General features: G+C 37.2%; 1 protein-coding gene across 3 annotated transcripts in view; it reads right to left on the reverse strand.

The window, feature by feature from the left end:
* Positions 1-2,834: 2,834 nt before the first annotated feature.
* The window catches only part of LOC128687164 (uncharacterized), a 135,261-nt gene continuing 121,079 nt past the window's right edge, over positions 2,835-17,016 (reverse strand). For all 3 annotated transcript variants that reach the window (XM_070092730.1, XM_070092731.1, XM_070092732.1), the window contains 3 exons: positions 14,553-14,733; positions 11,096-11,239; positions 2,835-8,285 (listed from right to left, as the gene is read on the reverse strand). In XM_070092730.1, the coding sequence (XP_069948831.1) occupies positions 8,101-8,285; positions 11,096-11,239; positions 14,553-14,733 (510 nt within the window). In that variant the 3' untranslated portion in view covers positions 2,835-8,100. The remainder of the gene's footprint in view (positions 8,286-11,095; positions 11,240-14,552; positions 14,734-17,016) is intronic.

Here is a 17,016-nt window from a genome sequence, read left to right on the forward strand (position 1 = left end):
TATATGGAGTAATTAAGGCACACAAACCAGGTAATCCTACTGGTCATGTTTAGGGCTAATTATTTTATATTACTAATGTACAAGCCCTAAACCTATAGGGGTCATACAGAATCTGTGGAATGGGAGGCAGTTAGGTTTGATCTAAGAGTGTAGCTTCAATCCCTTGACCTTTGGCACCCATCATAAGCAGTTGTTTTTTACTTGCGTATAAGAAACAGCAGATTTAATGAAATAAGTCATTCTGACATTTTTGGGTTATCCAGTGTATGATAATTGTACTTATGTGTATGTAACTGTACCTAAATAAACTCAGGAAGAAATTTCTAGCCCTAAACATCCCTTCAATGGAGGAGGGGAGGGGATACCTTGATGTTAGCAAAGGGCTCTTGAGCCTAGAAATTGGAGCTGCACTCTTGGAGCAAGCCTTGTTGCCTTTCATTCCACAGGTACTGTATGACCTCTACAGGTTTAGTGCTTGTCCATTAGTAATATAAAATACATAGCCCTAAACATGACCAATTATTTGTAAATTAGTTTTGAAGTAGCTGCTCTCTTTAGCAAGATTCCAAGATGCTAGTGAGGGGCTTTGATCCAAAGAATGACCCTGATTTTCCCTTGGATCAAATGTGATTTCTTCCCATTTTGCTAGGGGCAGTATGATTCCTATATGTAGTAGGTTGGTAGACGCAACCACCCAGGGAGGTACTACCGTCCTACCAGGTGAGTGTGAAACACAAGCCTGTAATTGTTTTGCATGATGGTAGGATTGCTGTCTTTTTTTGTCTCATAAACATGCAAGGTTGCAGGTATGTCTAGCTACTTCTACTTACACTTAGGTCATACTACACATGCATATATATACTAACCCCTCTGGGTTTTCTTCTATTTTCTTCCTAGTTCTTGTTTTTGTTTATTTCTGCTTATCTCCATGGGGAAGTGGAACAGAATTCTTCCTCTGTAAGCTATGCATGTTGTAGGAGGCGACTAAATGCTGGGAACAGTGGGCTAGTAACCCCTTCTCCTGTATAAACTACTAAAAACAAGGAAAAGAAAAACTTAGTAAACTTGGGATGTTTGAATGTGCACGGATGTAGTGTGGATGATAAATGATTGCTAATGTTATAAATGAAAAGAAGTTGAATGTCCTAGCCCTAAGCGAAAGAAAGCTGAAGGGGGTAGAGGAGTTTCAGTGGGGAGAAATAAATGGGATTAATCAGGAATATCTGAGAGAATTAGAGCTAATGTTGAAGGATCAATTATGGAGAGAGAGGAGGGAATATAAATGTATAAATTCAAGGATCATGTGGATTAAAATAAGGGTCAAATGTGAAAAGTGGGTCGTAAGTGTGTATGCACCTGGAGAAGAGAGGAGTGTAGAGGAGAGACATTTTGGGAGATGTTGAGTGTGTAGGAACTTTTGAGCCAACTAAGAGAGTAAGTGTGGTAGAGGACCTAAATGCTAAAGTAGGAGGAGCATTTAAAGAGGGGGTGGTAGGTAAGTTTGGGGTGCCAGGTGTAAATGATAATGGGGAGCATTTGATTGAACTTTGTATAGAAAAGGGTTTGGTTATAGGTAACATATTTTAAGAAAAAGAGGATAAATAAGTATACAAGACATGATATAGGGCATGACAGTAGTTTGTTGGACTACTTATTGGTAGATAAAAGACAGTTGGGTAGACTTAAGGATGTACATGTTTGTAGAGGGGCCACAGATATATCAGATCACTTTTTAGTTGTAGCTGCAGTGAGAGTAAAAGGTAGATGGGATACAAGGGAAATGGAAGCAGCAAGTAAGAGAGAGGTGAAGGTTTATAAACTAAATTAGGCAGTTAGGGTAAGATATAAACAACTGTTAGAAGACAGATGGGCTAGTGTGAGTATAGGCAGTGGGGTAGAAGATTATGGGGCAAGTTTAGGAATATAGTGTTAGTGTTCAGCAGAAGTTTGTGGTTACAGGAGGAAAGAGCTATTGGTGGAATGACGATGTAAATAGTAAAAGAGAAAAAGTTAGCATATGAGAGATTTTTACAGAGTAAAAGTGATGCAAGGAGGAAGGAGTATATGGAGAGAAAAAGGGGAGGTTCCGAGAGTGATGAAGCAACGTAAAAAGAGAGCAAATGAGAGAGTGGGCGAGATGTTATCAGCAAATTTTGTTGAAAATGAGTAAAGGTTTTGGAGCGAGATTAACCCTTAAACTGTCCAAACATAGATCTACATTCATGTGCATAGTGCTCCGACCTTTATTTTCTCCATTTTAAGCTGTATAGGCTTAGTGCTTCTTTTTGATTATAATAATTCTCCATTTTACGGGTTAAGCTGAGGAAGCCTAGGGAACGAGTGGATTAGAGAGCTAGATGGAGGGAATATTTTGAGGAATTGTTAAATGTTATATTATTATTATTATAATCAAGGGGGAAGGGGATGTGGAAGGCATTCAGGCTTAATTCGGGGAACTGGAGCACAGATCCAATTCCCTAAATCAAGAGCCCCTCACCAACATCAAGGAACCTTCCTTGAGGGGAAATGTTGATATAGGTAGAATAAATGAGAGGTAAATACAATAGTAGTCTTAGTGTTTCCCTTTGCAACTTTGATATGCCTCGTATGCTAAAACTGTCTCAATCCTGGACCTTTCAGCTAGTAGAAGTTGTCACTCAATTGCCTGTGGTTTAATAGCATGTTTTAAGTGTTGTGGCATGTGGTGAAAAAGACTATGGTATTTCTGAAAGCCTTTAGTAGTACAATACCCTCATGAGTGAGCTTTTTCAATAAGGGTCTTCACTTTTACAATTTTTTTTCATGTATTTTTTTGTGGTGATTAATAAAATGCATTTCTTTATCATGCTTTATTTGGTCCGCTTTCCCTTAAAAAGCTGAGGCTCTAAGAACGTATGCTCATTATATGCTGTGACTGATATTATGTACATAATGCAGCTTCTAATACTCTTTACAATAAAGCGCAATAACAGTGGATACAAAAAATATACCCAATTACAGGCCCCATAAAGCAATTAACACATGTAATGATTTAATAGACTAGATGGGGCCAAGCCATAGTTCACCAGCCACGTCACTTGCAGTTCCCTCGCAAAATACTTGAAGTGTCTTGACCTGGCATACTTTAACATCAAAATAATAATCCACAATCCTATTAAGTATTTCAGCATAACAAAAATTAATGCCAGCCTGGCAACACAAAGTGGGAAGATACGAGATTTCCTAAGACTGCTGGCTGCATGCTCATGTACATGGATATGTCTGGTTTCCCTCCACTGTGGTCATGAGTGATAAGTTTGCCAAACATTTCTGGCTATCAATGAATTAGCATGGGCAAGAATAAGTTTGATACAAGATTATATAAGCTCATGGTATGAGCGTCGGAATTGCCATCACCGAGTCAAAGCAATCACTTCCTCACTGAACACTCGTATATGTTGACAGCTTCTATTATTTCATCTGATGGCATGCCTTATATAATCCAATGATCTATGCAAGTGTCTTGTGTCAGCAACAATCTTGCCCATATTAGTTTGCCTATAGCCATAAATGTCTTGACAAACTTGGTGCTCAAGACTATATGGTGCAGGGAGTCCAGATATACATCCATCTACCACACAAGCCTAAAAGGCACTGAGCATGCCTTAGGAAATCCTCTGACATCCCACTTTAAGTTGTTGAACCGGCATAAATTGCTATTGCACTGAAACATCTTAACAGGGTTGGGTATATTTCAACACTAAAGCATACCAGGTGCCTCCACCCAGCATACTTTAGTGACAAGTACTGTATGCTTGTTCAATGAAACAGACAATTATCAAAAACAGGAAGAAAACCAGGATGTCTAGTTCGCTGCACTGCATTGCCACATGTAGCTTGCAAACCATGACTCAGTCACATCAGTAATGAACTGTCTGGCACTGCATGTTATGATATACTGATGTACCTAAAGTCCATAATGGGCAATGCAGAATTAGCAACCATATAAATATAATGGTATGTTTGTTAAGCACAACTTAAAAAAATTATATATATATAGATCTCTCTCACAAAAAATTATGATATGTAATAAAAACACAGTATTTACAATATAGTACAAAGAATTGGCTGAAATACATTGATTCTTGCAATACATCTGTGTAGCTGCTGCAAGTTTACCAGTATACAACATGACACATAGGAAGGAAAATATTTTGCTAAAACAAAATATACCTTTCATAAACATTTTGCCTATGTTTGAGGTTCAACAATCCATGTTAACATAGAATAAGGATTTTAATGCTGCTTGCAAACTGGCATGGGAAAAATCTACTACCTAAAAGCTGCAAGTACATTATCTTAAATGAAACCTATTATAATTTGGAATGATAAAATAACATACATCCAAATATAGTAAACAAATAGCAGTTATTTAATGAAATATTCGAGTAAAGTGAAGTACTGTATGAGCAGCTCGATGAGAGAGGTCTGAGTTGTAGTACAGAAGATTAAGATGTAGATTAAACTAAGCAGTTGAAAAGAACATGGTGACATTCAAAGATACAGAGGACATGGGTTTTCTTATGCAAGAAAAGTATGCAACTATATAGATATTGCATTCCTTTATCTTATTACATATTATAAATCAGTTTCATCCATCTGCATAAACAAATGCACCTATCACAGTTGAGGGTTGGCAGATATAGTAGGCACCAGTTTCAAGGGTCCCCACTCACAAACTCCATTATCACAACTTTTTTTTTTTTTTTCCCAGGTGAAAAGTACACGTGGGTTGTGAGAGTCCCAGGTATGACTGCACCATCACCTCACCACAGCCCCTAGCACCACTCTCCCAAGGCCATTGTTGGCTACAAGCCTCCACCAGTTCATTCTATCACAGCAATGATAGAACAAACGTGACAGCAAACAGCATGTTTCACTTTAAAGATAACAATATCACTCAAGGATCCTATTTGATTATAAATAAAACCTTGAATCAACACAATGGTAACCTAGTTATGATTCAGTTTAAGTAATATCATCATACAAGAAGTAGCATTTAACACTGGGAAATACTACACATTTATCAGCAGTGCTCCATGACCCTTTTGGGTTTAGCACTTGACTAATAATAATACACATATATCAAGTTGATTACTCATAGTTGTGATGATACCGAATAAAAAAAATTAATAGGAATCAAGTCCAGAGCAGAAACACTTACACTGACAAACTGACTGCCATCAAAATCTTAATCTAACTGGCAGAATGGATTCACAAATATAGAAGATCTAAATCCAGTCTTTTTGGCAAAAATAATTTTAGATAAACCCAAGTTGTACTGAACAACTGTCCATCAATAAACACTCATAGCAGCGGCTACAGCATTAGACCTACTATGTCCATTCACCCACAGTTCAAATCACCATCTATTCATTTGTTTATTCATAATTTGGAATATTTATGGTACCCACTATGGATATCCTCTCCTTTTAGGATCAAATATGATTACTTCTTATTCGCCAAGCACTGAATGATCCTGTAAAGGTTTAGCGATTCCCAATTATTACCTGCATTATGTTTAGGGGAAGTGCTAAACCTGTAGGGATAATACAACACCTGGCAAGTGGAAGGCAGATTCAATCCAAGGGAAGGATAATTATAATTCCTTGGATCAAGAACCTCTTCAGAATCAAGAAACCCCATTCCCCCTTATGAGTACTATCCATGAATATAGTACCCATTATGGGGTCTTCATCATGAACCTTACTAGCTACACAATCTGCTTACCACAGTTTGAAACATTATCTTTCAGTAAAATTCATTATCATGCACATTTCCATACATGTTGAAAGCCCAGCATAGCAACATAATGCAAAATTAATTTCTTAATTTGCACTGTTACACAAAGGAAACATTACAGCTTCTAATATTAGTAATGCACACTATACTGCCCCAAGAGTCAACACATCTGGTTCATAGTGTACCAATAATGTACTGTTGGTATTATGTAGTCCCCTCAAAAGAAGTTCTGTGATGCCAGTAAGGGGTTCTTGAACCAATGCACCTATTATAATTTGGAATGATGAAATATACATCCTATATCCTCAGGCACTTTATAACCCCAATGAGTTTGGCATTTTCCTTCCCAAATAATATAATAATAATAATCATAATGGTATTATGTACAAAAAAAATCCACTGGATTTGGGTTAAACACCATCTCATCAAACAAGATAGCCTGGAGCTCACTTGTCTCAAGCCTTAGAAACATTCAATAAATGGTGTAAAACTGAAATCAAAGGTCATATAGTACAGTACAGTACCAGGTCAAGTGGATCTCATGAAAGACTGATGCTTGATAATTGTGTATCAGTTTATATTTTACTGTACAGTTTTGAAAGCATGGTAGAAAATGCATGATTATCTTAAGACAGTTTGTTGGCCACAGTCACACTTTTAAGAGGTCTACCAGTAAAGCTCTAAACATTTAACCCCTCAAGGAAGGTTCCTTGATGTTGGTGAGGGGCTCTTGATTTAGGGAATTGGATCTGTGCTCCAGTTCCCCAAATTAAGCCTGAATGCCTTCCACCCCCCCCCCCCAGGCGCTGTATAATCCTCCGGGTTTAGCGCTTCCCCCTTGATTGTAATAATAATAATAATCTAAACATTTAGAGATTTACAAGAAAGTATTCAAGAACAAACAAGGAAAGAGTATGGAGGAAAGCAAAATTAAAACCAAAATACAAAATCAGGAAGAGGCAAGAGGTAATCCTGAGTTCAAGTATCCAGTAACATAAGCCTCTTTGTGGCTTCTAGTAATTTCTGTACCAATTTATAGCTATAGGAGCAGTGCTACTGCTCATGGTATCCAGTCTTCATTATGTCTGTAATTTTAAATTTCTAATATTGTAGCACTTACTAGCACCTCCTTTTGAGGTTACAAATGTTGATTAACATCAACAAGTATGCAAGAAAGACACAGTATGACTAGAACTGTATGCACGTTTCTCTTTCTTAGCTTATTTATGCTATTCTTCTACCACTGTATTTGTAAAGTAAAATCTCCCAGTATCTCTCTGACTTCACTTTCTCTTAATATCTGTGGCCTCTTATCTCTATATGCTTTCATATCCTTTTACAAGCTTATATGCTATCATATCTTCCCTTTTCCTCTTATCAGTCATTGTGGGCTTCAGTGTTTTTAGCCTTTCATCATGTGATCTATTAGTAGCTTTTCTTAAGCCTTTTTCTCTGATCTTTTTTTTTTTTAGTGTGGATACCACATAGCAGCTACATATTACAATTTTATCTTAATATATTAAGTAAACAGATTTTTAAGCATTTCCAGCCATATATTTGAAAGCTACTTGATAGCCAATGTAGCATATTCCTGTCTCACAATTTCATATATGTGATCTGAGACTTTTTTTTTTTTTTAACTCCTGTTTTTTTCACATATTAAACCCGTAAAGTACTTGGAGAATGGGAAGCAATCAGGTTTAATCCAAGGAAGGGAAGAGTAGTTATGTTTCCTCAAATCAAGATCCCTTCACCAACACAGAGGCTCCTTCCTCAAATGAAATAATTCCTAGATTCCTTTCTCTATATGATACTGTAAAAATTTTGTCATGATCTGTATTATTTGTCTGATCATTCTTTTTTATCATTTCCATTATATGGCCTTTAGCAACATTAAATTCCATCATCCATCTGTTACTCTATTTGCTAAATTTGTCATATCTTTTTTTCTTTTTATATTTTACATCATCCACAAAGAAATTCACAGTTTTTTGACTCTTGTAATATTACATGGCATTTAATGTCTCGAAAATACTGCTGTAAAGCACTGTAATCTAGCCTTTCTTGTTTGCATTTCTTCTTCCTCTCCTAAACACAATTACTCTTTCCATGTTTGTTTAGATAGCTTGTTGAAATGTGTGATTGTGGCCAAGGAAACCGGTCATTATAAGAAATCCTACACTGTTCCTACTGAAGGCCTCCAGAGCAAATAACATAACTATTACATATACAAAAGCACAAACCTGGCAACTGAATGCATCTGTTTCACCAGTAAATATTTATCAATAAAATTCACCTAATAAACTGTCATTTCTGTGTTCATTCCTCACTCTTGGCTGATAAATCGTCTACCTTTTGTCTTAATACAAGAGAGACTGTACCATCTGGGAGTTTCTTCAAGAAGTTCCAGGCTTCAATGCGAGCCATATCAGTTATGTCCACTGTATTCACACTCACTAATTCATCCCCTACCTTCAGTATGCCACCTTTATCAGCTGCACCACCTGCAAAAAATACAAACATTGAATTCTTACTAATACAGTACTGTAATGTATAAGAGTAACAGTAGGTTTCAATATATCAAGGTCAAGAATATCCAAAGCAAATACTTATCAATATTAAAGCCTTACTTAAAGAGCACTTTGTCTCACAGTTATCAGACAGAGGATCAAGCCTCCAGCAGTCTTGTACTGAGTGACCCACAGAGGATTAGTGCTACACAAAGATAATATGTATACACTACTTGTGTACATTAATTGTTAGCTGCTACCAAACAAACAAGATGCTGTTGTTTAATTACTATATGGTGGAATTTTATCTAAATGAAAATGTAAACTAAGTACTGTTCGTGAATAGTGCATTTGCTCTCAGAACTATTAATTTTTTTTTTTTAACATGCTGGCTGTCTCGCACCATGGCAGGGTGACCCGAAAAAAACACTTTCACCATCATTCACACTATCCCTGTCTTTCCAGAGGCGAACAGATATGGCAGGCATCACAAGAGTTAAAGTCCTGTCCTTTTGTTTAGTTGCTTTTATTTATATGGCTGTAGTTATTAGTTTGGCTAACTGAATACCATAGCACAACAGCCAAGTTACCTTATGATAAGTAATACAACATAGAATCATGATGGCTATATAAAAGCAAAGAAAAAAAAGTAAACTATCTTAGCCTATCTCATAATGCAGAGATATTAGATTTGATTTTGTATACAAGCTTTCAACTAGAAATGCCTAGAAGACACCAAGACAAATTTAATCCCTGATGATGAATGACAAGTCCAGAAATAGCAGTTTTAAATCTTGAGGAATATACCTAAATACAATAGTTTGAATTTCAATAAGCCTCAGGCTGAGAAAAATGAGCCAAAACTTTTAGTAAATTCAGCCTATTAAGACATTAGACTTTCAGAGATGGAACAGAACAGGATGACCACAAGAGTGTATAATTTTGTGTGCTAGACTGAAGCAAGTTCAGACAAGTGATTTTCATGGCTTGACATTGGGGTGTGAGCAAGGTAACACATTTAATGAAGGGATTCAGGGAAGCCGGTGAGCCTGATTAGAGTCCTGAAGGAGAGGTGAGGATGCTGCAGTTCAAACGATCATTTGAATTGTGGTACCAGTGATGTTGAATGTTTTTTTTTTTTTTTTTTTTTGGGGGGGGGGGTCTATTTTGGCGAGAGATATCTAGTGTGTTAAAAAAAAAAAATACAGTAGAGTCCTGCTTTACAGCATTTTGCTAATACAGATATTTCATATTATGACTGATAATTATACTTGTGTACCTATACCTAAATAAACTTACATGCTGTGCTGGCATGCAGGTACACATTAAAAATCACAGTGTGTCACTTGTCTGGAAGATGCCATATTATTAATCGCTATGGGGCACTTTAACATAGACATTGTCATTACTCCATCTATGATATTTTTTTCACAATTATATAAGAATCACATTACATAACATATAATACATACACCCACAGTAGAAAAAATTGACAAATATGAGATGTAGTAGCTGGGTGGCTTGGAGTGATGGCAAGAATTCAGTTTTCTCTAGTACAACTTCAGAGAAAATGTGTATACAATAACAATAATAATAATAATAATATCTTCATTTCTACAAGTATGTGTTCATTGTATACAGGCCTAGCTGACATCAATGACACACTACTATATAGAAAGTCGCTTGTTATGCAGAGCATTTCAGGCAAATAATAGTTTTGTCCCAGGATGTGACCTACAACAGCCGACTAACACCCAGGTACCCATTTTACTGATGGGTGAACATAGACAACCGGTGTAAGGAAACATGCCCAATGTTTCTACCCTTGCTGAGAATCGAACCTGGACCCTCAGAGTGTGAAGTGAGAGTTTTGCCACCAGGCCAAGGGCCACTAATAGTATTACTGGGGGTAACTCTAGAAAATTATTCCTTTTGTATGCCTTCACTAGTGGCATTATTTGCTCTAAAAATGGTGTGTTGCATGAGTATGGGAGTGTTGCTGTTATTTATTCTACTGCACCAATGTGAAGACAACTTGTACACAATGTAAGGTGTTTGTATTATGGTAAAAGCTTCACAAATGTATGTGGGAATAAACATATATGAACCATAAGTGTCCAGGTGTTAATAGGTATTCGTGTTTGTTTACCTTCTCGGCGTCTGTTGTTTATGATGGTATCTAAGTTTAGTGGTTAGAAATGATTAAACTCAGTGAACAAGGTGCTGTATGTCAATAATACTAATACCTTTGAAGAGTTTCGAGAGTTTATCTACTCTCTGGGCCCGGCTATGGGCCAGGCTCGTCTGGTGCTTGCCTGGTCAACCAGGCTGTTGCTGCTGGAGGCCCGCTGCCCCACATATCCATCACAGCCTGGTTGATCTGGCACCTGGTGAAGATACTTGTCTAGTTTCCTCTTGAAGGCTTCTACACTTGTTCCAGCTCTTTAAATTTAAGTCTTATATTTCGTGTAGGTGTAGTAGCTGGTGAGGTAGCTACCACACTTGACTTTCTACAATAAATGTTCACCTTTCACCCTACATTAAGACTACACATATTTTAAGGTAAATAATGAGTGTACTATATGTATTTTACTTTACTGTTTTTTAATGCCTAGTTCTATTGCTAACATAATATGTTAGTGTAAACTTGTATATGTTAGTGTAATCTTGCATTTATATGCATTTATCAATGGAAAAAAGGGGCATTCCACTTGGTGGCAATTTCCACTTTACAGTGATAGCCTGGAACCTAACCTGTCTTATAAGTGGGGCCTTACTGTACTGTACAAGTGCCATAATCTTACCACTAAATATCTTTTTGACTGTCAGTGGACGATCACCAAGTGGAGAATCCTTGCCACCTTCCAGTGAGAAGCCAAGACCGGCACCATCTTTCACTAAGGTGATAGTGAGTGGAGGTCCTCTTGGAACAGACATTGCTGCAGCATCTGCAGAATGATATGTTAAAAATACTTTTGACATTTTAAAATCGATATAGTACAGTATTTGGAAGAGCTGTACAAATCCAGTATGCCAGATTTATGAAGATGGAACACTAAATAGAATAGCAAAAAAGAGTGATTTTAGTAACAAAATACTTACTAGACTTTTTTGTACAAAATTAAAACTGAATAATGTTCACATACACTATGTATGTAATAACACTTGCAAAATTGTAATACAGTAAATGATTTTAAAAATGACTTGCATATAATACTTTCCTAAAATTGTATTACTGGTAAATAATTGTAACAAGTGCTTAAAATAAGTGATCTGTAATTCAACTTTCCATGCACTTATGAAAAATTACACACCCAATTAACACTAGACAGCCTAATACACAAATCATACTAGTATGCATTAAAAATTTAAGTAGAAGATTACAAAATATACTAGAAACATGAAATCATTAATTATTAAACTTGCCTCCAATTATCAAATAACAAAGGTACAATATGCATGGATAGTAACCAAAAATATAGCTCATCCTGCATTATTATTGTTAGAGATTTATTTGAGTAGCTGTGTGAAAAATCCCCAGAAAGATAATACAATACAGTATGCCTTTTAATTTCTTTTCCAGTTGCAGACCTCACTAGGCCCTTAAACCTGCCCAAAGAGTGTGTGTTATATTATGAAAATTAATTTATGCCTGGGAAAGGCTGTGATTTTTTGTGAATAATAGAAGGGTATCCCTACTTAATGTAGTAGATGCTTTCCTGGTCATCATCACTCACTTTTGCATAAAAAGATTCCTCAATATGTTTTTGCAAACCACATAAACATATAAACATTATCCAACTACTTATTTTTTCAACTCTACACCTGACAATCTCTTAATGGTTTTTAACATTCACTAGCACATAGCTGTATTATTGTGTGGGTTATTTAGACCCTCAGAAGTGGTGTAGAATTATACTTCTGATTAAACATTATTCTATAATTATAGTTTCACTTGTTGTTCCCAGGCTCTTGGAACAACAATAAAAACCAAGTGCCCTTTGTTTGAGTAAAGGTTTTATGATTAACTAGCAACAGATGAGGCTGAATGAACAGCATCTACATTATGGAATTAATTATTATCAGTTTGTGATTGCCTGTTATTAAATAATTGTATAATGTCTGTTATTAAGGAATTATTGAGTGTAGTAATACTGCAGACAGTGGGACATGTCTGATACTCTATTCTTGGAAACACTTGCTTCACATACTCAAGACTCAGGAAGAAGTTTGTTTATTATGATGACATCATCATCCACCATTCATGTTAAAAGATGACATATATGAAGGTTGATTCAATAAGATGCCACCAAGAAGTCATCATCCACTTACCCATGGGAGTGGATTCAAGAGCATTTCTGGATATTTTCATAATGTTACTCCATATCTGTCCTTGGAAGTTGCTCATTCCTTCTACATAGCAATCCAAGGACATCCTCCTTCCTCTTAATGGTTTCGACACTAATAAAGTAACATATTTACCAGGGACCTAGGTAGTAGGTTGGTAGACAGCAACCGCCCAGGGAGGTACTACCATCCTGCCAAGTGAGTGTAACACGAAAGCCTGTAATTGTTTTACATGATGGTAGGATTGCTGGTGTCCTTTTTTCTGTCTCATGAACATGCAAAATTTCAGGTACGTCTTGCTACTTCTACTTACACTCAGGTCACACTACACATACATGTACAAGCGTATATATACATACCCCTCTGGGTTTTCTTCTATTTTCTTTCTAGTTCTTGTTCTTGTTTATTTCCTCTCATCTCCATGGGGAAGTGGAACAGAATTCTTCCTCCGTAAGCCATGCGTGTTGTAAGAGGCGACTAAAATGCTGGAAGCAAGGGGCTAGTAACCCCTTCTCCTGTATATATTACTAAATTTGAAAGGAGAAACTTTGGTTTTTTCTTTTGGGCCACCCTGCCTCGGTGGGATACGGCCGGTGTGTTGAAAGAAAGAAGAAGATTTACCAGGGAGTAATAATCCCAAAGGCAGTAACAGGCTTGAGCATATAATCCACAAGTGCTGCTCAGTTCTAGTTAAATCAGTATAGCACTTGCAAACGAGACACATGAAGCCACGGAATGCCACCTTCTGTCACGTACAGGACAATGATCATGAGCCCCCTGTACTTGCTGACAATTTCTGAGGACACAAGTGATTATTGGTACAAAAGTCTGTCACCTCTACTTTCCACTGATTTTTATTACTTTTGCACCAAGAAGGGCAAATTAGGAACAGTGAAAAGTAAAAGAGCCCTGTAGGCTCCAACAAGCAAAGGAAATGATTGTCACCATAAAAATCTAGAAGAGACCACCTAAAGTCCAAATGCTAGCAGCCGGAACATACAGAGCTGTCTATGGTCATTTAAGCACAGATATGAACATAATGACATTGGAGATCTATCACACTTGATTGTAACATCTAAATGGATCAATATCCTCTCCTGTCTAGCACAGAGCAACCTTCATATTACAAAGCTTGATGGGTGTTGAGATCACCCAGAAGAATAACAAAGTTTCTGAGAAGCTCACAGATTCAATCTTCAACAAAAAGAACAGTCAAAGACAATACAGGAGGAGGCACAAAGCTTGCCTAGACAGCCACAGTCTGTAAGGAGGAAGTACCTGACTGTAATGTAAGGTGTCATGAACTCACACAACCCTCCTTTCTCCTTGCCAACCAGACTAAGAGACAGGAAGGTGTGAACTTAAAATCAAAGCCTAAAGATACCATAGTTCCTTGTAAAGCAGAACTCATATCTAAGGCTGCCACAAGACTCCTGTCCCTTTCATTACCCATAAACAACTTTCAGGGAAGGAAGGGGGGGTTGAAGTCATTATATTGTTGCCATAACTGCCAGTCTGGCCACAAGCATGTCGCCTGAAAGCGAGGAAAAACTGGTTTCCAAAGGGGTTGGCTGGCTGAACAACTTCAAGAGGAGATGGCCCTGCAGTGGGAGTGACTAAACATTATAGAGAAGATACTTTTGATAAATCAGTGTGAAGATGAGATGTGTGCCTATCAATCTTCTCAAACCCCATGTTACTTATATACAGTATACGTATATATTATACTTTGTGAACAGCCACACAATTTCCATGGTGTAACCTCCTTGTTCACAAGGTAACAAAAAACTTAAACTCTGAAAATTGTGCAAATTTACAAGAAAGTTGTGTCTGCAATTTTATAGTCATTTACAGTATCATCCACATAAAATTAGAATAAGACATAACTCAATTATGCATAGAAAAAATACTAACCAGAAATAAGACTCTTGCTGTCCATTGGCGATTCCAAAATTTTGGGTGGTCTGGGAGAAGTGATATGATTGATAAGTGAAGGACGGTGGGTGAAGTTACCATCAGATTCTGCTCCACTAGACTCCTGTGGTGTGACTGATCGACTTCTAGACAGGACTAACACAACCTCTGGTCTTGGAGACTGAAAAAAATATATACAGTATATAGCAATTAATGTGTTGCCGTACTGTATCGACTATTATATTATAAATGAAATGTATGTCATACATGTATTGTAATGAGTTATAATGTTTGGCATAAGTTACAATGTACTGCAATAAGTTCTAATGTGTTATAAAGCATTGCAATATACTGTAATGAGTTTTAATGTAATGCCTTGTCATGTACTGTAAAGAGCTGAAATATATTTTCAGACATTAATTGTGAGTTTTATATTTTCATATACATACATGTATGCTTAACCAGGTACATCTTGCTACTTCTGTTATACTTATGTCACACTACAAGGCATATACATGCATGTATACACACCCATCTGAGTTTCCTTCTATTTTCTTAATAGCTCTTGTTCTTACTTGTTTCATTCATATCCATGGAAATGTGGAGAAGAATCCTTCCTCCATAAGCCATGCATATCGTAAGAGGCGGCTAAAATGTCAGGAGGAAGGAGCTAGTAACCCCTTTCTTGTATAAATTTTAAATATAAAAAGATGAATAACATTTTGAAAGCATTTCTTCTCTCAGCTCACCCTACCTTGGTAGGAGAGGGCCAGTGTGTTGAAAAATGCTTAACCTAATTATTACTTTTTATTTTTATTAACACACTGGCCGTTTCCCACCGAGGCAGGGTGGCCTGAAAAAGAAAAACTCTCATCATCACTCACTCCATCACTGTCTTGCCAAAGGCATGCTGACACTACAGCTATAAAACTGCAACATTAACACCCCTCCTTCAGAGTGCCGGCGCCGCACTTCCCACCTCCAGGAATCAAGTCCGGCCTGCTGGTTTCCCTGAATCTAACACGCTCAAGCATGCTTGCTGGAAGTCCAAGCCCCTCACACAAAAAACCTCCTTTACCCCCTCCCTCCAACCTTTCCTAGGCCGACCCCTACTGCACCTTCCCTCCTCTCCAGATTTATACACTCCCGAAGCTATTCTATTTTGTTACATCCTCTCTACATGTCCAAACCATCTTAATAACCCTTCCTCAGCCCTCTGGATAGTAGTTTTGGTAATCCTGCACCTCGTCCTAATCTCCAAACTACGGATTCTCTGCATTATATTCACACCACACATTGCTCTCAGACATGACATCTCCACTGCCTGCAGGCTAAATAACAGTGATCAAATGAAATGATCACTACACAAATTCATTGATTAGAGCAACTTTCTAAATTGCAGGCAAAAGTTATTACAATATTTTAGGATCTATATGTAACAAAAAATTTACTTACATGAATAAAGTAAGCAACATTACATCTACATCTCAACCCTCCCTCTCGCCCTCTAAATTATTTCAGAGTGATTTGTGACTCTCTTAGTGTCCCTCTGCACTGAAGTACCATTCCCTCACAAGCATAAGTGACTGAAGCTAAGATAAACAAGGCTCCAAACTGCTGATCGTAAAAGAAACCAATGCTCTCTTCAGAGATGACCCAACAAACAATTCTGAAAACATGTTTAATGCTTCTTCCCTGATAAACTGAATCACCACCTAAGAGATATATTAAGAGTATCTGTCAAAAGTAACTAGAACTAGGTATGTTGAGAGTAACCAGAACTAAGAGATCCTTTAAGTTCATCACAAGAAATATCTGAAGGACTAAGGCCTGGGCCTTCCTCAAGTGACATTGTTTTGGTGCCAGTGTGGGGGCTCTTAATCCATGGAGTTGGATCTACTTCTTCCTTCCTTTGATCAAACCTGACTGACTCCCATTCATCCCCATGGACTGTATGAGATCACCGTGTTTAGCACTCGCCTCCCCCATGAATGTAATATAACAATAATGACATACTAAGGCCAGGACTGATTTCTGAGTGGGCCCTGGAACCCTGTGCCTATTTTGCTAAGGTGCCCAACCAAATTTAATTTTTTATCTAAAAGTTTATAATCAAATAATATTTTATATAAAATTTCATTGGTTATTTCATTCAGTATGGCAATACCTCTCTCATCCCACCTCTTTTGCTCTAATTTTCTATGCAGAATTCCTTTTTTTAAACTGTCCACTTATTTCTTGTCATGTGATAATAACATTTACATTTTATTCTGTTTCTTATTAAATTATTGACATACCCTAAACTTTGGTACTCTGAGCTAGTGCCACACTGACTCATCCCTTAAGTTGGTCCTGGTAAAGCTAACAAAGCACAGTAGATAGGTATTCCACAGCTCGATCGCTAGTGCACTCAGCTCACACACTGAGGTCCAGGCGTCGATTCCCTGATACGGCAGGAAAACAT

This window comes from Cherax quadricarinatus, chromosome 40, assembly GCF_038502225.1.
Source record: "Cherax quadricarinatus isolate ZL_2023a chromosome 40, ASM3850222v1, whole genome shotgun sequence".
NCBI lineage: Eukaryota > Metazoa > Arthropoda > Malacostraca > Decapoda > Parastacidae > Cherax > Cherax quadricarinatus.